The 22044-nt window shown below is 38.1% G+C and overlaps 1 protein-coding gene across 19 annotated transcripts in view; it reads left to right on the forward strand.

Moving 5' to 3' along the window:
• lrrc7 (leucine rich repeat containing 7) overlaps positions 1-22044 on the forward strand; it is an 84316-nt gene that overhangs the window by 38766 nt on the left and 23506 nt on the right. For 14 of the 19 annotated variants that reach the window (XR_013627253.1, XR_013627254.1, XM_058072556.2 and 11 more), the window contains 13 exons: positions 7606-7808; positions 10232-10349; positions 11589-11667; positions 12036-12125; positions 13346-13402; positions 14742-14805; positions 15168-15242; positions 15320-15464; positions 17364-17436; positions 17611-17628; positions 20563-20692; positions 20793-20908; positions 21091-21160. Coding sequence is in view for 16 of the 19 variants with exons in the window: in XM_078789992.1 (XP_078646118.1) it covers positions 7606-7808; positions 10232-10349; positions 11589-11667; positions 12036-12125; positions 13346-13402; positions 14742-14805; positions 15168-15242; positions 15320-15464; positions 17364-17436; positions 17611-17628; positions 20563-20692; positions 20793-20908; positions 21091-21160 (1238 nt within the window). In the remaining 3 variants the exon portion in view is untranslated. Of the gene's footprint in view, positions 1-7605; positions 7809-10231; positions 10350-11588; positions 11668-12035; positions 12126-13345; positions 13403-14741; positions 14806-14966; positions 15069-15167; positions 15243-15319; positions 15465-17363; positions 17437-17610; positions 17629-20562; positions 20693-20792; positions 20909-21090; positions 21161-22044 lie in introns of those variants that run through there. The other 5 variants (XM_078789991.1, XM_078789995.1, XM_058072555.2 and 2 more) reach the window with 2 other exon arrangements.

Below are 22044 nucleotides of genomic sequence, written 5' to 3' on the forward strand. Positions count from 1 at the left end.
AAGAGCAAAAAACATCCAATAGTTTTTTGCAATCCTTTTTTAATTATGTATTTAATTTCATAGTTTGAGCATAAAAAAAACCTGCTCACGAGCTTCTAAATGTGGTTTTAACATTATTAGAGCTCTCCAAACATGAACTAACACCTCTATAGTCACCTTAACTCTCATGTTACACAATATAGTAGACATAATAAATAAGTAAATAAGCTATTTGAAACAAAGAATCTGAGTGGCGGGTGGGTTATAGCCTGTGTGTATTTTGCTGTGAGATAATTCCAACCTGCAATAAAAGCCTGTTGTTCTGACAATCACGTCTGGTGCGTGTGTGTCAGTAACAGCAACATGTGTCAACAACATTTTTTGAAACCACAAATATTCATTCATTCATTCATTTTGTACCGCTTATCCTCACAAGGGTCGCGGGGGGTGCTGGAGCCTATCCCAGCTGTCTTCGGGCGAGAGGCGGGGTACACCCTGAACTGGTTGCCAGCCAATCACAGGTCACTTATAGACAAACAACCATTCACACTCACATTCATACCTATGGACAATTTGGAGTTGCCAATTAACCTAGCATGATTGTGGGAGGAAACTGGAGTACCCGGAGAAAACCCACGCATGCACGGGGAGAACATGCAAACTCCACACAGAGATGGCCGAGGGTGGAATTGAACCCTGGTCTCCTAGCAGTGAGTTCTGCGCGCTAACCACTCAACCACCATGCAGCCCAACCACAAATATGATGATGTATAATAATGAGATATTCTTACTGTCTGTCAAACATTGGCAGCATTTCCTGAACTGTTGGCTTTTCAACTGTTTTAAACAGCAGCATTTCTTTTGGGATATAGCAAAGTACATTTTCTCTGAATGCATACTATTATACCTTGCTCCGTTTTTACTTTCCTGATCAAACATCACAGTGAGTACTGATTGTGAGTACTGGATGTGTTGTTTTTACCCAGATAGGAAAAGTAAATCCATCAGTCCGTCCGTGTTGATGGGCTCACCTTGCTCATTCGGTTTGAAGCTGGAATATTTTGTGGTATTTTGCTTTGCAATCATCTGCTAATTTCTACTATGTTATCTTGCATGGCTCCTCATAAGACGTACTCGCTGTACTGTTAACTGAGACGTCTTTCACTCCCAAGGTTTTATTTTCTCAGGAACCAAACGTCTCCATATTCCAATAGAGGTTTACCTGTTTGGTTTTGCATTCAATGTATAGTATAACAATATTTGATATTCTGAACCAGCTAAGGCTGCACGGAGGGTGAGTGGTCAGCATGCAGGCCTCACAGCTAGGAGACCCGAGTTCAATTCCACCTTCGGCCATCTTTGTGCGGAGTTTGCATGTTCTCCCCGGTACTCCGGTTTCCTCCCACATTCCAAAAACATGCTAGGTTAATTGGCGACTCCAAATTGTCCATAGGTATGAATGTGAGTGTGAATGGTTGTTTGTCTATATGTGCCCTGTGATTGGCTGGGTGTACCCCGCCTCTCGCCCGGAGACAGTTGGGATAGGCTCCAGCACCTCCCCGACCCTCGTGAGGATAAGCGGCATAGAAAATTGATGGATGGATGGATATCTTGTATCTTTATAATACAGTCTTCAATGTCTTTTTATACATTTACAATTACTGTAATGTGGTACACATTGCTATAATCAATTATTATTTTTTTCAATACAAACCAATTGGATGTTGACTTATCTCCAGGAATGGTTTGTGTTTGACCTTAGAGATTTACAAAGATGATACAATAATGAATTTTCTTCCAGTTATCATACATATAGAGAAAATGAATGAAAGAATGAACAATGTAAAAATGGTGCATGTTATTTTTCCCTGGTTTAGTTGCAGAAGTCTGTGTTCGAGACCTCTTTAAATCTAAAATAAGTGAGTGTAATGATAATTTCAACAGGCGGTTCTTCGGGTTGTCTTCTCCCAAAAGAAATTACCATGCAAAACCGCCTCCTATAATAACATACCAAATTAATAAAAGGGAACGTGTTTGATTTTGAATGGCTTCATTTAAAGGTACATGGCATATAGGAGCACTGATAAATACTGAGATGCTGAGGGAGAGGACAGGAAGAAGGGATGTGCTGGGGCGTCTCAGGCAGAACTGGGCCACTGAGCACAACCCTGGAAAAAATACATGACTGGCCTGGAAACAAGCGCGCCAGAGAAAGTGAGACTCGGCAGAAGGAGACACTCAAATAAAGTGATTTAACTGTGAGCCACATCGAAACAAAGGGACAGTTGGCTGACTATAACCTTAAGATGAGAAAAAAAGACAAATATTTCAGTCTGGAAATGTTTGCGAAACTGTTGAGTGTTTATTCATTATGATCATTTCATCATTAAAATGAGACTGTCCTCATTAAAATGATGTCTCACTTCTATTGTGTTGATGGTCGTTAATAAGTAAGCACACAAAGTTTGATCGAGTACGGTTCATGTCTCGTTAATAACATGGAGCCAGAGTGGGTCTGTTTGTGTGACATTGTGGTTCCTGTTGGCTTTTTTGCTCTGATGCACACCTGTGTTGAATCGGGTCACTGCCTTGATTGTCATGTCAATTTACGTCAACACAATTCGTGTCGTGATGAGCTCTTACGTGTTAATGAAACATGGCACTCGACAAATGCGGTTTGTTTTGATGGCATGACATTTCACTCAGGTCGTGATCGTATTTTTTACAGTAGGTTTTTTCTGTTTTATCTAAAAGAAAAAATAAATAAATCAACCCTCATTTGTAGAAAAAAAAGACTTTCTTTTACATTATCACAGCTTTTTTTGTTGTCCCTTAATTAACTTTTTTTCTTTTTGCTTTCTTTTTTAGCTTTGTCACCAAGCACCACCTTGACATTGATCTTATAGGGGTCTCGACCCTATGGTTATATAACACTGATTCAGACTGTAAAATGTCACATGCCATGAAACCATTGCAGGTTCAGACCTGGGCCCATGGGCACGTCACTCACATAAAAAGCAAAACATTTTTAACAATATTATCACATATTTAGCAAATATATCGTCTTAGAGTGAATGAGATGAGTGGGAATCATTCATTCATTTATTTTATACTGCTTGTCCTCACGAGGGTCACGGGGGTGCTGGAGCCTATCCCAGCTGTCTTTGGGGGAGAGGCGGGGTACACCCTGGACTGGTCGCCAGCCAATCACAGGGCACATATAGACAAACAACCATTCACACTCACATTCATACCTATGGACAATTTGGAGTCGCCAATTAACCTAGCATGTTTTTGGAATGTGGGAGGAAACCGGAGTACCCGGAGAAATAAAGCCTTTCTAGAAACTGATAATTCAGAATTGTATGTTTTTGGTATCTGGAAGTTCGAATGTATTAGTTCCCATCTTTTCCGTCAATTTTCCCATCCATCCATGTATCCATTTTCTACAGCTTATCCTGCTCAGGGTTGCCAAGGAGTCTATCTCAGCTGTCATGTAGAGACAATCATTCTCACGGTAGTCTAAACAAAATTTTACGATGATATGTTCCAATAACAGTGAATTGTCCAGTCGCATGAAGTCATCCTCTTGTGACCACATGTTGTGTATTTGAAGGGAAGCTGAGTCAGTCTGAGTTAGTCTTTTTTCATGATTCCATCCACTTTGTGCAATGTTAGCCAGAACATGATGCAACCATCAACCTGTTCAACAGCTGTTAATGTTTACTGTTGCCAAATGTTGTTTTTCTGACAACAGACGTTATTCAGAAGGAATTGTCTTCCTGTATGTGGTCAGCTCTAAACTTCAGTCGAGCATAAAGTTGTTTGGGTGAGGGCTTTTTGTCCTCAAAGCTTGGTCATATTGACTGAAAGAGCCAAATTATCATTATATCAATATAAGCAAAATACATTCCTAATTGCTTTGGGTCTCAGGACTCTACATTAAAAACCAAAATGACTTGCCCATAGGGAATCCTTAAGGTGAGAACTACTTGCCCGAGCTTGCCCCATGTGAAATGAAAAGACTGCCATAATGATATCATCTATTTTTTGTGGCTTTATTTGAGAATCTCAAATAAAGATTAAATGATTATCATTTCTTGTGGTTGTTTTCCGACATAGATCATGACGTTGCATGGAAATCTGGATTGTCAAGAGACTTCTAGGCACTTTGCCTTGATAAATAAAAGTACATTCATGATTGGATAAACATTGTGCTTATTAAATAATAAATGACAACACAAGTTATTGGGTAATGTGATTGTTTCATCAGTTTCAAGATTTGCAAGGATTGGTTTGCAAATTACCACCGGAATTACGCAGTCCGTGTTTTACCAACACCCAACAAGAACCGCTTTTTAAAAAAAACTCTTGGCAGTATGGCATGCCAAAGTGCACTTGCCCGACGGGAATATATCTGATTGGATTTACTTGCCCCAATTTTGTTTTAACTTGCCCCGGGCCATCGGTACATCGTTATTGTCGAGCCCTGGGTCTTGGGAAAGCCTTCCCAACCATCAAGTGCAAAACATACACAATCAAGTCATTTGATTTTTAGCTGTTTAGAGTCCAAAAAATGTCTCAACAAGTCGTTCCAATTATGGATGGATTGCGATGTAGCAATCCAGAACCATTATCATGTCCCAAACAGATGTGCACGTGTCGGCACATATCATTACATCACCACCCAGTCTGATGGGGATCCAGGCTTTGGTTATCAGTGTAGTGCGGCCCTTGGAAAGATTCGGGCTGTCTTTTTATGGGTGAGTCAGCAAAATCAGGAAGTGAACATAGCAGGGTGAGATAGGGAGCCAATGACAACAATTCAACTACTCAACAGGAAGGTGTTTGACCCCTGCTCCAGGCTGTGTTTCGGGATGTCATTTCCAATTTTTAGCTCTTCACTGAAAAAGACAGACTAGGAAAAAAGAAGTTTCTTCTGCAGGTATTTTAAAGGTGTCAGATATACTTGAGTTTATGTAAAGCATCGACAAATGTGGAGCGATCGCCCACTGAGAGCAGCATGTTCTGTTTTATGACAGAGAGAAAGAGTAAAAATACACCCAGCTTCTGGGAGACCGTCGCTATGGCAGCGGTTACTATGGAGATAGCAGGGCTGCACGTGAAGTGATGGCTGTCATGGGACCCTGAGGGTTTTCACCCTCTCGTGCTGTTCGAGATCTCCACACATGCACGTTCAAGTCCAGAACAGCTGCAAGAGACAACTTGAGATGGAATGCAGAAGATTGATGACGTGATGGCGGTTAGCTCGTCGTGTGTATGCGTGTTTAACATGCGTGTGGCATGTGGGCGGGTGGGTGTTTGCATGTGCTGTCTGTTCTTGCTAAATGTCTCACCACATCTTTGCTTTTTATGATTTCATATTGCTTTGAAATGAATGCGGGGATGTGTTTGCACATCCACATGTAGCTCTGCTTCTGCAGCGTCAGTCTGCTCTGTCATGCTGTTGCCATAGCAGCAGCAAAAAGGCAACACAGCCAACCATGCTCACTTCCCAATTTCACTCTATTGGTGCTGACTTTTTCTTTGTCTGTGGACTTTTTCCACTGCTGTGGTTTGACTCTTTCTGACTGGGTCAACCATTTATTGCGTGAAACACTCATTTGATCTTTTTTGCATATAGAACTCACAATGTAGACCAAATCAAGGACAGATAATGTTGATAAATTTCCAAATACTTTATAAAGATGGATTTTTTATTTACCCTTTTTGATGATAATATATATTTTTTTTGCGAGATGTGGGTTTGTACCTCCCTTCTCTGGATGTATCTGTACCATGAAGGTGACCATTCTCTCCCATTCACTCCCTATATATTTGTCATTAGACCTGACATTGTAATACTATGTCAGGTATGTAATACTACCTTTTGACTTGAAAAGAAGCTGTTGACATTTAGATGCCACAGCATCAGTACAATGTACAGTCATCAAGCAGCAGTAGCTAATAAAATGTATTATTTCCGTAGATACATATTTAATAACTGTAGTTATAATTATCGCTAAAGGGATGGTAGCAGTTAATTTACCTTGGACCACTATTACATTTCTTAATATAAGGTAGTAATTAATAAAGATATGCTTCATTACTGAGCTGTTCACTCAGACTAATGTCATTTAATGAACACATCACACATATTCTGTTAGATGCATTTCACAATTAAACAGAACATATTTGGTACTATTATGGTTTTCTGTTTCCTCTTTGGTGCAATGTTCAGCTGCTTTGCGGTCACTGGAAGGTGCATGCAGCAGTACCTGTTTGTCATTTGTCGCTACTATTCAGGTGAAGAACAAAATCTAACACATTACAGTCATTGGAAACTGCATATTTGCAATCTGAAGGCAAAACTTGGTTGTTCTGTGTAGTACTGTGTAGTACACCGATATCATTTTTAACAATACCGATATGATCTGATGTCTCATTTTCATTGCAATATTGGGTGAATACATCAGTCAGGGCTGCACGGTGGTTGAGTGGTTAGCGTCCATGCCACGAAGCTATTAGACCCTCACCCTGTGTGGAGTTTGCATGTTCTCCCAGCGCATGCATGGGTTTTCTCCGGGTACTCCGGTTTCCTCCCATATTCCAAAAACATGCTAGGTTAATTGGCGACTCCAAATTGTCCATAGGTATGAATGTGAGTGTGAATGGTTGTTTGTCTATATGTGCCCTGTGATTGGCTGGGTGTACCCCGCCTCTTGCCTGAAGACATCTAGGATAGGCTCCAGCAATGAATGAATGAATGAATGAAAATAAGAATGAACCGACTGCTTAACTGGTTTAGTTTATGGACATAAAATACGCTCAAAACATGTGAATTCAACCTTCCAACAATGTAAGTAAGATGAGTGGAGGGTGTGAGCGCCACTGAAAACAACTGACAGCTTTGTTTACAGACGTGTGGACAAACTATAAATCCTTGTCCTCCTCATTATGTGTGCTTTCAGCATGACTGTGGAAAAAAAAGATCTATTGATTATTAATGGAGCAGCTCTTTTAAGATAAACACTCCTGCCTGATCTGTAGTCTTTTTATCTTATTTAACCAGACGTACGGCCAACGAACACCCTCTCACAGCTCAAGATCATTTGTCTATCACCTCAATTCATCTGTATTTGGACATGAGTGTGTTAACAGATAATGCTGCAGGTTTTTATTGCGGAATCCCTCTTCATTTGGCTCCACTCTGATGTCTGTTTTGGATTTGCAATGCAATAAAGTCATCTCTGTTCTCTTCCTCATCATGGTCATTGTTATTGTCTCCAGATTTAACAGGAAACGGAGTTAGCTGTGGTCAAAACTCATTTTTGTTTTTGAGTAACGGCTGGTCTGGAATTTTAATTTGATAAGATAAAGCAAAACAATATGTCTCAATAACATGCATTTTAGGCTACTTGGTCCCCAGGTACTGTATGAATATGAGTGTGAATGGTTGTTTGTGGCCTACAATTGCCGATCGGCTCTGATAATGGCGGTTTCAAATCAATGAGTGTGGAAATGATGGAAGCATGATTCAACATGGATATGAATGGACATGAATACGTATACATATTATAGAACTTCTCAACAAGAGCGTTTTTTTCTTCTCTTTTGCCTCTATAGTACAGTGTCTGGAAATGACCACAAAACGGAAGCTGATTGGTCGGCTGGTGCCATGCCGGTGTTTTCGAGGGGAGGAAGAAGTGATCTCGGTGTTAGACTACTCTCACTGCAGCCTGCAGCAGGTCCCCAAGGAAATATTCAGCTTTGAGAGAACTCTGGAGGAGCTCTACCTGGACGCCAACCAGATTGAGGAACTACCCAAGGTAAATGGGAAGTTAAAAATTCATGACTGAAATTTTTGACCTTGGCATGATCGTTTTAGTTCTGCTTTGTGGTTTCCAGGCTCCATTAGTTTCTCCGCTGAGGCTGTTTCATGCTAAACTGACCCAGTGTTTAGTTCTTAAACTACAAAGAGGCTTTCACTCAAACAGACTGCACCCATATAGGTGTATAAGTTACACACTCTAGACCAGGGGCCTCAAACTCAATTTACCTGGGGGCCACTGGAGCTAGGGTCTGGGCAAATTATTTTTTTCAGATTAAAATGAACAAAGCATTATTAGAGCCCTGTAGACATGACAAAACACAACTATAGTCACATTTATACTTTTTTATTTACAACATATTGTGCAACTGTAGGGTCTTGAGACACATGCTAACTCGCAAACTAGAGAGCTAGCGACTTAAACGGTAGCCTTCAAGTTATTTTCTTTAAACTTAAATAGCCAAAAACTTACCACTTCCACACGGATAGGGAGGATAACTATTAACAGTTATTTAACCTTTAACATGAACATTAATCAAACGTAATAATTTTTTTCTGGGTACATGATACCATACAGCATCCATATCAAACTTGCGCGGGCCGCACTAACATTAAACTTTCATATCAAGGCGGGGGCCTCAAACTAGTGTCCTGTGGGCCACATTTGGCCCGCGGGCCGCGTGTTTGAGACCCCTGCTCTAGACACACTCACACTCTAAGGAAAATGACTGGTTTTGCCCATAACACTTCACTCCTCAATCACACACTGGTGGTTAACTACATCTGTAGCGACAAGTATCTTTCCCATGGACTCAACAACAGTGACTGGGTGGAGCAAGGATCAAACTATCAACCATTCAATTTCAGGACCACCTACTCTACCTCCTAAGCCACTACCACTCCTGTACAGAACTCTTTTACCTGAGTGGATTGAGAAATGCTATTTTAGGCAGTAATGTTGTTTAATTAGGACACTAATTATGTCTAGCCAGGAGATTGTAGTTGTTGAGTCAGCCACGGAGTACATAAATACAGACGTATGATTTTAATGTATTTGTAAATCCAAAAATGAAGTTTTAAAATAGGCTGTTTGATACAATTATACAAAGGCGTCATGTCACGTATTAAAAGTGTTTATACGTTTTTACAATCCCAAATGCCTTATTTACCGTATTTTCCAGACTATAAGTCACAATTTTTTTCATAGGTTGGCTGTTCCTGCGACTTATACTCCAGAGCGACTTATGAATAAAAAAACTGTTTATGTTACATAAACGCTGGACACCTTTTCTGTTATAACCATTGTGTTAGCATATTTTCAGCCTGTTTTATTGTTAGAACTTGCCTTCCAAGAGGACGTAGTGTCTGTTTTGGTCAAGTAGTTTGTAAAATAAATTACCTGCAAAAAATGCGACTTATACTCAGGAGCGACTTATATGTTTTTTTTTTTAACCTAATTATACATTTTTGGCCTTGTGCGACTTACTATGCTCTGGAGCGACTTATAGTCCAAAAAATACGGTATATGTTTTTTTTGTCTAAGAAGCAAAAAGAGGTGATGATGCAACTCTCCACTAATGCATTAACACCTAACAATACCGGACTGATTTATACTGATTTATCCTGAAAATACAGTACATTGAAAAGGTTTTAGATTTTTGAGTTCAGCACATAAAAATGTGAACAGAAACGTTGTTTTTATGGAGTGTCCGTTAAGGAAGGTAAGGCCGTCCCCTTAAATAAACTATTTACCATTGTACTGCAACCTAGTAGAATTCTGTTGTTTAAGTTATAAATAATGGATTTTCTGTTTTTCATTAATATCAAACATAAAATAACATTAAAAACAAACAAGTAGCAACAATGTTTATTTTTGTCATTTCTGTCCGTTTATCCTCAAACGTTAAAATGAAGGTAATGACGAATGACCAAGGAGCAGCAGTGGTTCATGCCGCCCATATAGTATTGCCTCTCTGACTGACCATGTACTTGAAATTCAGTACCTCATTGTACATGATATTAATTATTTTTGCCAGTGGAGGGGTATAGTAAATAGAATTTGTGTTGAGCCAGGTAAGGACCTTGCAGCCGAAAAGTGGCATTGAAACAGTACCGTGGGAGAAAAGACCAAAATGACAGATGGTTATTCATTTATGTGTATGCTAATGTAATCTCAGTTCAGAGAAGAGAAATAATGTTGAAGACACGTAGAGATTAAACTCTTATTGGGCCACATCCTGATCTGCCAGAGAAATACATATTTTAATATACGAACACAACGCAGCCCATAGACACGTTGGATTTGTTGATTTTTACTATTTGATGACTTCTTGATGATGATTTCTTAGTCAAAGTCAATTTTGTTTTATTTAATAACAATATTATATAATATTCTCTTTTATTTGCTTTGTGTTTCCATAGCAACTCTTCAACTGCCAGTCCTTGAAGAAGCTGAGCATGCCTGATAACGATCTGTCCAACCTGCCGACCACCATTGCCAGCCTGGTCAACCTAAAAGAGCTGGACATTAGTAAAAATGGTAAAAAAAAATGATTTAAATAATTTTATTTAATTCATTCATTTTCTACCGCTTATCCCAGGGGTGGGCAAACTTTTTGACTCGCAGGCCGCATTGATATGACAAAATTTACGGGGGGGGGGCAGACTATATATTTTACATGTAACAGTCCACCTGGTATTATTGTATCTGTAAAATTGTCATGCAATCTGCTATTATTATTTATTATTTTATATTTATATTTAAATATTTGAAAAATAATAAAATATTATAATAATTACAATAAAATTAAAATAATAATTATTATATTATTATTATGTAAAATATGCAAATATAACAATAATATTATATATAATTAATATAATAATTATAATAATCATAATAGTTCTAATAATAATTATAATAATCTAATAATAATAATAATTATTATTATTATGTGCTTGTGTCCCTTTTTTCAGGAGCACTTTGTAAACAACAGACCATGTCAAAAAACGAAATTGATAAAACCATCAAAAGGTTGGCTCAGGCCATGATGCCAGGTTGTATGTTGAGTTTAAATGAAATACTTTGGAAAGATTGGGCGGGCCGCATTCAAACACTTGGCGGGCCGGATGTGGCCCCCGGGCCGTAGTTTGCCCACCCCTGCTTTAGAGTGACGGGCCTTCCTCCTTCTAGTCTCCGACAGGAAATATGCCTTTCAAAGTTAAAAAAAAAATGAACATGTTTTGGTGTCATGAATACTTGAATAATAATTTTATATTAAAATATTCACTTCAAAATGATGATCTCTATAGGAGACCACAACTCAATACAAATAGGTCTCCTTTGAGAAGGTGGAAATACAATAAGGATAAAAGTACAGAATTGTTCTCCTATTATTAGTGTATTATACTGTATGCCCTTCATTTGTTCTGTATGCAGTGTGAAGTTCATTTAGGTACCAGTTCTGACACAAAACTCATTTGTAACCCAAAAGACCACTTGCATATGATATTTTGAGAGGCAATATGTTACGAAGGTAAATTACTAATTTTCACTCTGAAAACTGGGGAGGTCCAGGAGTAAAACAGACATTTCTTACTTCATCTTTAAAGATGATGATGATCACTTCTGCCATTATGATCTCATTTAGAAGACAAAGGAAATCATTTACGGTAATTATATAGACAATCCAATTAAACATCATAATGATAGTAATTTCAAACTAAAAAGCTACACAGAAATATGTGACACTTCTTTTTTTCTTCCCTTTTGTGACAGGTATCCAAGAGTTTCCAGACAATATCAAATGCTGTAAAGGCCTGTCAGTGGTAGAGGCTAGTGTCAACCCCATCACCAAGTAAGACACTGGGAGCAAAGCATACACTGGAACTGTCCTCCTGTTATCTTCACTGTCATGTTTAGTCCAGTGGTTTTCAAAGTGGGAGGCAGGCAAGACTTGTAGCGGCAACTTGAGACACAACAAATAAAGAAAAAAGATTGTTAAAGGCAGAATTAACTTGCTTTTAGTTACTTTGGTGAGAGAGGAAACAAGCTGTTCACTTTGAAAATCCCAGATTTTGCCTATTTTGTCAATGTTATTTTGTCAAATTGTATACATATTTGTTAAATAAGCGATATCTACAACGGAGATTAAAAAAAAGAGACCATAGAATGAAAATAGTCAAGTTCTTTTTTCTTCATTGTACTATATTTTTTGTCTTGCAGGCTCCCTGATGGTTTTACACAACTCCTGAATCTGACTCAGCTCTTTTTAAACGATGCCTTCCTGGAGTATTTGCCGGCGAACTTTGGCAGGTAATTCTATGCATTTTGAATGTCTGTTATTGGAATTGGAATTTTTCACTATTAATACTAATATTTTTTCTTTTCTCAAGTGTTTTTTTTTGTGATTTTTACAAAGTAAATGCAGGGACACAAAGGGATTTGACCCACACAATTAAAGACCTGCCAACATGTACACATTTTTTGTACACAGTGTGCGTTTTGACCCTAGAAAACGCATGTATGCTTGGCTGCTCCCGTTGAATTTTGCCTGTTTCAGTTTCCTTACCCAGAATTACGTGCCCCTCCCGAAGAAATCCTTGAGCTGCTGCAACGCTGGCTGGGTCTACTACCTGTTGTTACGCATCCATGACTTCCAGCTGCACTAATGCTCCCCTTCTCTTTAATTACCATGATTTAGGGAGGCAACTGATGATCTGGAAGCTAACTTGTCAATGAGAGTTGTGGTTTCTCATCACAGAGTTGATGTCCCGTCACACGCTCAACTCTGACAAGGAGTACAATCGGGGCTTTACGGTCCGTTGTACATTGTAGAAGTAACATAACCAAAACAAAAAAAACACAACATCAAAAATGAGGGTAAAGCCTAATATAAAATTATAAAAACACTGATTAGTCGATATTATTATCACAAAGCTTCCTCTTTAAATATGGATCACTGTTTTGTAAGCCTTTTTACATTTTCAAGTAATGTCCCTTTATTGTGCAAGTTGGACTGATTTTAAGAGTGAAGACCAAAATTATTTTAAGATTTTAAATAATACCAAAGATTACAAATGAGGTTATAAAAAGAATCATGATTTTTCGGTAACGTTCAACTGACTTTTATTTCTGCAACACAGTAGTGGACCCACAGGGACTATACACTATTTTCTGAGACAATGTTCGACAATAACTTTTTTTTTTATTATGCCTTGGTGGTATCCAATTGACTGCGATTGGCTGGTCCAGGGTGTACCCCGTCTCTCGCTTGAAGTCAGCTGGGATAGGCTCCAGCATACAACCCAATGAGGATAAGCGGTATAGAAAATGGATGGATGGTATCCAGTTGAGGAAAAACAAAAGTGTTGCATTACATTCAATTTTTAAATAAATAAATGAGCCCTTATGACAATGAGATGATTTAATTTCGGTCATTTTGGGTGGATTACAATCCTATGCTCCATAGGTAATACTAAAACTCTTAAGGAGGCTGGTGTGAATGAAATCTACATTTGTTTGCATTTGTTCAGACTTTCCAAACTTCGGATCCTGGAGCTGAGGGAGAACCACCTGAAAACCATGCCAAAGTAAGATAGTGTCTTACTTTTTCAGCTCCACTGATTATTATTGTTATTATACTACACATTAGTTTGCTTTCCAAGATGTGTGAATTAAAGCTACATTCCTTCCTGACTGGTATGACTTGAATATATAATATATATCAAGATGAAGAAAACAGTTTTGAAGGCCTCTATGTATAAAATTACAAAGTGCTTCACAAGCACAAAAAGTACCGAACAGCAGCGACTTTGACAGGGGTGTCCAAAGTGCGTCCCATTTGCAGACCGCAGTTTTTTTTTTTTTACTGGTGCTCAGCACAATCTTTATATTTAAGAACTAAAAAACAAAAAAAAACAGCAAAAATTGAAAAATCTGTAGTAATTTTTAAAGAATAAATTCAAAATGTCATTATTTTCATAATATTTTGAAATCAGAATTTTTTAAAAAATCAGAATTTCATGACAATATCATCCTCCAGAGTTAAAAGATGTTTATTTTTTATAATAATTTTACAATAATTTATGAGAACCAAAATAACAAAATAAAGATAAAATAGCTTAAAAAACAGCTCCATAAACTGAAAAAGCAGCTGTAATTTTATGACAATAAAGTCAAAACATTAAGAGAAAAAGAAATATGAAATACATATAAAAGCTTAGCATATGTACATGTGTTGGTTTACAACACATGCATTTTTTCATTTTTCAGTATGTGATCCTGAGTGGAAAAAGGTTTGAATACCTCTGAACTAGAGACACTCGGAGAAAAAAGCGCCATGAAAAAAACAGAAAAGGACTACATAGAAAAACGTTGCTATGCCAAAATATGGAAAGAAATGTCATTGTATGGTCATATCACCTCGTACTTTGGTACGTGACAAAAATAAAATGTAAAAAAAAAAAATTAAACTATATTATGAAAGCAGGAAGTGAACAAATGTAACAGTTACTGATTGTAAAAGTACCAGATGGAGGGGTAGGATTTAATAAGCTTAGCTTCTTCCTACTTCTTTTGGACATGTGGAACTGTGAACTGATTATGGGATGCATTCATTTGTAATGATGCATGTTCAAATGAAATAAAACCATTACCATTACCAAAATGGCGGCTGGGATGTAACAACGAGGAAAACAACAAGCCATAATAAGAAGGACATGCTAAAACTAAACTGCGGCACCAAAAAACGCTGGAGGGGAACAATGAACACCGGAAGCAAGGTTATCTGAGTGGATAGTGCGAGGAACCAATATAAAAGGAATCAAAACGTAAAATATGTTACACAACTTTGAATTTAACCACCGTTTGTTTACTGTGAATATTCCCAATTTGTTGTAACAATAAGTGTTTTGCATTCCCTCGTTTCAGGTCCATCCATCGACTAACACAGTTGGAGAGGTTGGATCTGGGAAGCAATGAATTTTCTGAAGTGGTGAGAATGTTTTTTTTTTTTTTTTGGATGTATGTTATCTTAATCTGATGAGAGGGAGAAGGTGGTATGTTCCATTTTGGGGGTCAACCTCCTCGGAAGTTTCACATTTCAAAAGCCATTGCACAATATTACAAATCCTCTGGTGACCTCATCTCATTAAGGCGTGAGGCAAGGGTTCAGCTGGACCATGAAATGGGACACAGTGCTTTGAGGGAGCTGAGGGAGAGAATGCAGGATGGAAGCTGACAAGATGTTATAGCAGGGTCAGAGAGCAAGTTCAATGTGTGGTCTCACCCGATATTATATATGTTCTATACATTTTAGTGAATTTTATTGACTTATTTGTCCCGTTTGCATACTAGCCAGAGGTGTTGGAGCAGATCCACAACCTAAAGGAACTGTGGATGGATAACAACTCTCTCCAGTCCATACCAGGGGTAAGCGTGCCTTCGTCTCATGCGCTCTACATCTTAACTTTCAATTAATTGCTTCCTTTATTTCCCTTACTCTGCAGTCATTAGGAAAACTTCGCCAGTTGCGCTACTTAGACTTAGCTAAGAATCGTATTGAGAATTTGGACACAGATGTTTCAGGATGTGAGGCCTTAGAAGATCTTTTGCTATCCTCCAACATGCTTCAGCACCTCCCTGACTCGATAGGTAGGTCATCAGATGCACACATCACTAGAATATAAATAAACAGTAAGGGGGGCATGAGTGAATGCTTGTTTGTCTGTACTGTATGTGCCCTGCAATTGGCTGGGAATCAGTCCAGGGTGTACCCCGCCCCTCCAGCATACCCCCACGACTCTAATTAGGATAACCGTCATAGAACATGGAAGGATGATACTATCATAACATTAGTGGTTTATTTGGTCCGCAAAAATGTAGACAATAATATTGTTTAGCGCAGGGGTCTCAAACTCAATTTACTTGGGGGCCACTGGAGCTCGGGTCTGGGTGGGACTGGGCCGCATCAGGTTTTCCAAAAAAAAACAAAACGCATTTATTAAAAACAAAAAACTTCGCTTTGGTTCCAATTTTCTACAAGAAAAGCTCTGATAAAAACATTCCACTGTTCTCAAATATCTTACTTTTTATTTTTCTACACAAAATAAGATGAAAAATAAATAAACAAATCAAGAATAAAGAAAATAAATTAATCAGTAATAAATAAATAAATATAATAATAATAATAATAAAACGGCAAATAATAAAAACTTAAGAAACCACATATAGTTGGTGGGTAGACAAATTATTTTTTTCAGATTAAAATGAACAAAGCATTATTAGAGCCCTGTAGACATGACAAAACACGACTATAGTCACATTTATACTCTTTTTATTTACAACATATTGCGCAACTGCAGGGTCTTGAGACACATGCTAACTCGCAAACTAGAGAGCTAGCGACCTAAACGACAGCCTTCAAGTTATTTCCTTTAAACTTAAATAGCCAAAAACTTACCACTTCCGCACGGATAGGGAGGATAACTATTAACAGTTATTTAACCTTTAACATGACCATTAATCAAACGTAATAATTTTTCTGGGTACATGATACCATACAGCATCCATATCAAACTTGCGCGGGCCGCACTAACATTAAACTTTCATATCAAGGCTGGGGCCTCAAACTAGTGTCCTGCGGGCCACATTTGGCCCACGGGCCGCGTGTTTGAGACCCTTGGTTTAGCGGCAATTTGTGGGACAATAAACATTTCAAAACACACCTGCATTAAAAAAATGAATATTAAAATGTCATCTCTTGTTCCCATGGACCCAATCTTGTGCATCATCTCATCTCATGAGTGTGGTGTGAATGCTTGTTTTTCTATATGTGCCCTGTGATTGGCTGGCGACCAGTCCCCACCTCTCGCCCAAAGACAGCTGGGATAGGCTCCAGCATCCCCGCGACCCTCGTGAGGATAAGCAGTGTAGAAAATGAATGAATGAATGACACCTTGTAGTACCTGTTTTGTTGTAATCGTTTACAATCTTCTATGTACATTATTAGAGCCTTCCAGACATAAAATAACACCCCTATAGTCACCTTTACACGCGTATTACCCAATATAGTTGACATTATTTTTAATTATTCTGTTTGTTTGGACACAAGAATGTGTACAAGAATAATAGAATTACTATATATGCAAATGTGAATTACTAAATAAATTTGCAAAAAAAAATAAATATATATCTACACTATCTATCCCCTGTGTTTCATGAGCTGAACTCAAACATGACAAACTTTTTATATGTACACATAAGGCCTATTTCTCCAAAATAATATTCACAAATATGTCTAAATCAGCCACTTCTCCTTTGCCAGGATAATCCATCCATCTCCAGTGATTATTGTCTATGTGTGCATCAGGCTGGCCACAATAAAAGGCCAAAATGTACAGTTTTATGTGTGCACATATAGACACATATAAATGCATATACTATGCATTAATGCTCATTATAGTAGTTGACAAGCACATAGTGATATAGCATAGTAATTATGTATGTGTGCATTTCTTGTCAACAAAAATGATGTATTTGCATGTTTAACAGGAATGTTAAAGAAGCTGACGACACTGAAGGTGGATGACAACCAGTTGACCTCACTACCAGGCACCATCGGGAGGTAAGAAAGTACCCCCCCCACACGCAAGTCATAAAGGCCAATTAAAGTGACATAGATATGTTCTTTGGAGGTTTTTTTTTCATTTTCCTTGTGTACTACTCTTCCTTTGTCATTGTGCTGGCTGATAATGTGGGGGGATTCTGTGTGTTGCTTGCTGCGTTGCTGTGGCATTAGCGCGAAGCCCAAGCAAGGGTGAGTAACATTAGCAACATTAGTTTGTGGCTCCAGGGATGCGTTCAGAGACAGAGAGCTGTTCAGCTTTGTCACAGATACAAACACACTGTGTGAAATGTCTTTAAGGCATTAAGATTTCATGCAAACTCAACTTTAATTTGGTTTCAGTGCACAAAATGTTTCCACATGATTACCTCCCTAAACTGTGTTTTATTGTCAGGACTTCCATTCAAAATGATGTCAACTGAAGATGAACCGAAGCCTACTGAAAAAGAAAGTCAAAGGACGTCAATATCAATATGTTTACTTTCTATCAAAGTTTAGAAAATCAAATATGAGAATTCATGTGGAGATATTTTAAATTAAATCCAATCTGATCAGAGCACATCATTATGTAGCACGATGGAGACAACAAATACAAGCCAGAAACCATTTCAGCACTGATATTATTTTTATTATTATAACTTATTCAGTTAAGCATATTCTGAATGCACTCACAAACAATTCTGTTTTTCTGAACGAATCCCTGGCTATAGATTCAATAAGTAGACCTGTGGATCCAATATTTCCCCTCTGATAAAACCATAAAGACCTTAACATGTCCCTTGCTTACTCCTTCAGTTATGACAGTGACCTCCAGTAATTATTCCCATGTTTTCGCTGCCTATTTTTCATATTAATCAACTCATACTTGGATGCTAATATTTACATTTATACATACAGTGGATCCCTGCAATTCTCAGATTTTTTTTTTTTTAATCTGTGGGTAAGCCCACCATTTTGTGCTCGTGCTGTCCATATTTAGATTGTTTATTCGTTTATTGGGTTGCATAGAAAGTAGTCTTGTTCTTTTGGGGACCCCCTCGAAAAGGGGGGGCTATATTACTGACACATCACAAACCACCAAAATACACAATGTAACTTCACCACATGGACTATGCAGGTATCAAAGTAGATGCTAACATGCTAATATTCATGCAAAGCAATTTTTGGGAAGCCCACACATACGCTGAAAGTGAAAGTTACCCAATATGCCTATGCGGGTTATGAATTACAATAAAATGGTATTGCTTTCCATATGCATTAGTGTGTAATCTTTTATTTTTATACCACATAGTCCATGGTGCAGTTACGTTGTGTAGTCCACATTTGTTACTTGTACTATTTTTTTGGTTGCACAGTGAGCAAGTTGAGTGAACATTTTTTACAAGCGTCTTAATTATTCACGTTTTTGCAACCCCCTGCGAATAGCGGGGATCTACTGTATTTGTTTACATATATTCGAGTGGAAGTTTAGATGCTAATTGAGCTAAGTTCTTGAGCACCGATGTCTTGCATCATGTCATGCATGAAGGCCAGGTCCAAGTCCATTCATTGGAATAAGCATTGCAGCAAAAAGCCAAATAATAAGCAAAACATTGCTGAATTAAGGCACCATGAGGTGTCACGCGTCCTGGTGACAGCTCACAATGACATTATGCAGGCATCGAGCGGTGTGTTTTTTTTCCGGCTCAGATCCACTATAATGACGTAACTAAACTGGTGTTTCAGAACATTTATAATGGTGGCAGATGTTTTATTTCTGTTTAATTAGGAATCATCTACATGAACAAAACATTTACCGGTGAACCACAAATATATAGAAAATTAAATACATTTTCCATGCAATGTATCAGATAATAAAATACTTTATTTACACCATGTACTGTACAACTATTTAACTCATCCGCTGTATATCTGCTCATTTAGATGATGCTCTCAGCCATATACCGGTACATTAGCAAATAAACATCTGTTTTTAATGAGAGGCTAGATCAGGGGTGGGCAAACTTTTTGACTCGTGGGCCGCATTGATATGACAAAATTTACGGGGGGGGGGGGGGGCGGCAGGCTATATATTTTACACATAACAGTCCACCTGGTATTATTGTATCTGTAAAATTGTCATGCAATCTGCTATTATTATTTATTATTTTATATTTATATTTAAATATTTGAAAAATAATAAAATATTATAATAATTACAATAAAAGTAAAATAATAATTATTATATTATTATTATGTAAAATATGCAAATATAACAATAATATTATATATAATTAATATAATAATTGGCATTAATATAATAATCATAATAATCATAATAGTTCTAATATTAATTATAATAATCTAATAATAATAATAATTATTATTATTATTATTATTATTATGTGCTTGTGTCCCTTTTTTCAAAAAACGAAATTGATAAAACCATCAAAAGGTTGGCTCAGGCCATGATGCCAGGTTGTATGTTGAGTTTAAATGAAATACTTTGGAAAGATTGGGCGGGCCGTATTCAAACACTTGGCGGGCCGGATGTGGCCCCCGGGCCGTAGTTTGCCCACCCCTGGGCTAGATCTAGACTAGAGACTAGACTAGATTGGAGGGCCTTCTTGCTTCAAGTGTGACACCTGGCAATGCTTTAAGGATTTCTGTGCTGGGCTGGTAAGACATCTAAATAAAGGATAAGAAACTCCCCTCCTCTTCTCTCTCCTCCGACCGTATGGTGGCCCAGATGGTCCAGGCTGGTGGGAATTATAAAGGCTGACTCTTCCAATGTTAACAATGACAGTAAATTGTTGTCTCATTAGCATTGGTCTTCTGTTGGGCAGGCCACTGATTGTAGACAAAGGGGTCAAAAGGCCCTGTTGAGGGCCTGACATGGATGGTACTGGGAGTAAATTCAGCTCCGCATTGAAGAACATGATTGAGGGTTAAAAAAATAACCTCGGCATTGTATTGTAATGAATACATGACTTTTGATTCATTCCATACCAATATGATCCAGTATATCATTTTCATGCCTCAATTGGCTGATAAAACCGTCATGTTCAATCACAGTAAGGCTCCTGCAGAATGATTTGCTTTATTTCTTTGCCGTTTTCTCTGTTTCTCACCATGTCTTCCACTCAGTCTCTGTTTGCTGGAGGAACTGGACTGTAGTTGTAATGAGCTGGAGTCACTGCCTCCTACTATTGGCTACCTGCACAGTCTGCGTACCTTTGCTGCTGATGAGAACTTTCTCACAGAACTTCCAAGAGAGGTGACTGCTTACCCGCGTTTCTTAAGGGAGAGACTTCCTCCATGCTGGGATGTTGCGATGTTGCATGACCTGATAAACTATTTTTTGTATCTGTGTTAAGATCGGTAACTGTAAGAATGTGACAGTGATGTCGCTACGCTCCAACAAACTTGAGTTCCTTCCCGATGAGATCGGACAGATGACCAAACTACGAGTCCTAAACCTTAGTGATAACAGGTACACACACACACACCTATAGGGAACTTTTATCAATGATTGTCTAGTTGCTCTTATTGCCAGCAGTTCCCATGGCAACAAGAGAGTGTGTTGCTATGGTTACATGCTCTGCGGGCTGTACAGTACGTGGGCACAGGAAACATCTTTCTCTCCCATTCCCCTCCCTTGTCTCTCATTGTCAGGTTAAAGAATCTACCGTTCACCTTTACTAAGCTGAAGGACCTGGCAGCTCTCTGGCTTTCTGACAATCAGGTAGCGCTTCCTTCCTCCACGGAACTCTCCTAGCTGTTACATGTATGTAATACAAAATGAATCAGCTAGCAACACAGGTGTGGACTCGAGTGACGCGACTTGGACTCAAGTCATAATTTTGATGACAATGAACTGGCCTTGACAAAATCATCTAATACTTGCAACTCCACTTGGGCTATGACATCAATGACTCACGACTCGACTTGGACTTTAGTCTGATGACTTGGAAAAATACTTGATATTTTGAGTAAATGTGTTCAGAGTATTCAACTAATGTGATTTTTTCTTTCGGCTTTTTCCTTACGGAGTCGCCACATCAGATCATTTTGATCTGCATATGGGTTTTTGGCTTGGGGCCTTTATTTTGCCCTTCCTGACGAATACCGTCAGTGGAGATTCAAACATATAATTCCACAGAATCTGTCATTGAATGCATCTATTAATATAAAGTCACATGTAAAAACAAACAATGATGATGTGGATTACATTTCTGTTTACTGACTATGTCAGAACTAAATAAAACTATTTGCAATAAGTGCAATATAAATACAATTCAGATTTAATAGATTGTTACATTTGGCATTTTTTTTTGGGGGGGGGGGGGCAATAGTTCTTATGACTTGTAAATACTCAAAAATGTTTTTAGACTTCACTTGACCTGGCTGGCCTATCTTGACTTGAGACTTCATTTAGACTTGCACGTCTTTACTTAACTCATTCAATCCCAGACATTTTCATCAACAGACAATTTTGACTTGATCTTTGAAAGCACACAAAATATTATGTTCTATGGCTGTATAAATATGAAAATAAGAACGATTAGACTCATATCTTTCATCAGAAAAAAAAGTTTGTTTCTACCTTTTTCCGTTCTTTAGTAATCA

Source organism: Doryrhamphus excisus, linkage group LG4, assembly GCF_037039965.1.
Source record: "Doryrhamphus excisus strain RoL-2023G ecotype Guam linkage group LG4, RoL_Dexc_Guam_v1.1, whole genome shotgun sequence".
In the NCBI taxonomy this organism is placed as follows: domain Eukaryota; kingdom Metazoa; phylum Chordata; class Actinopteri; order Syngnathiformes; family Syngnathidae; genus Doryrhamphus; species Doryrhamphus excisus.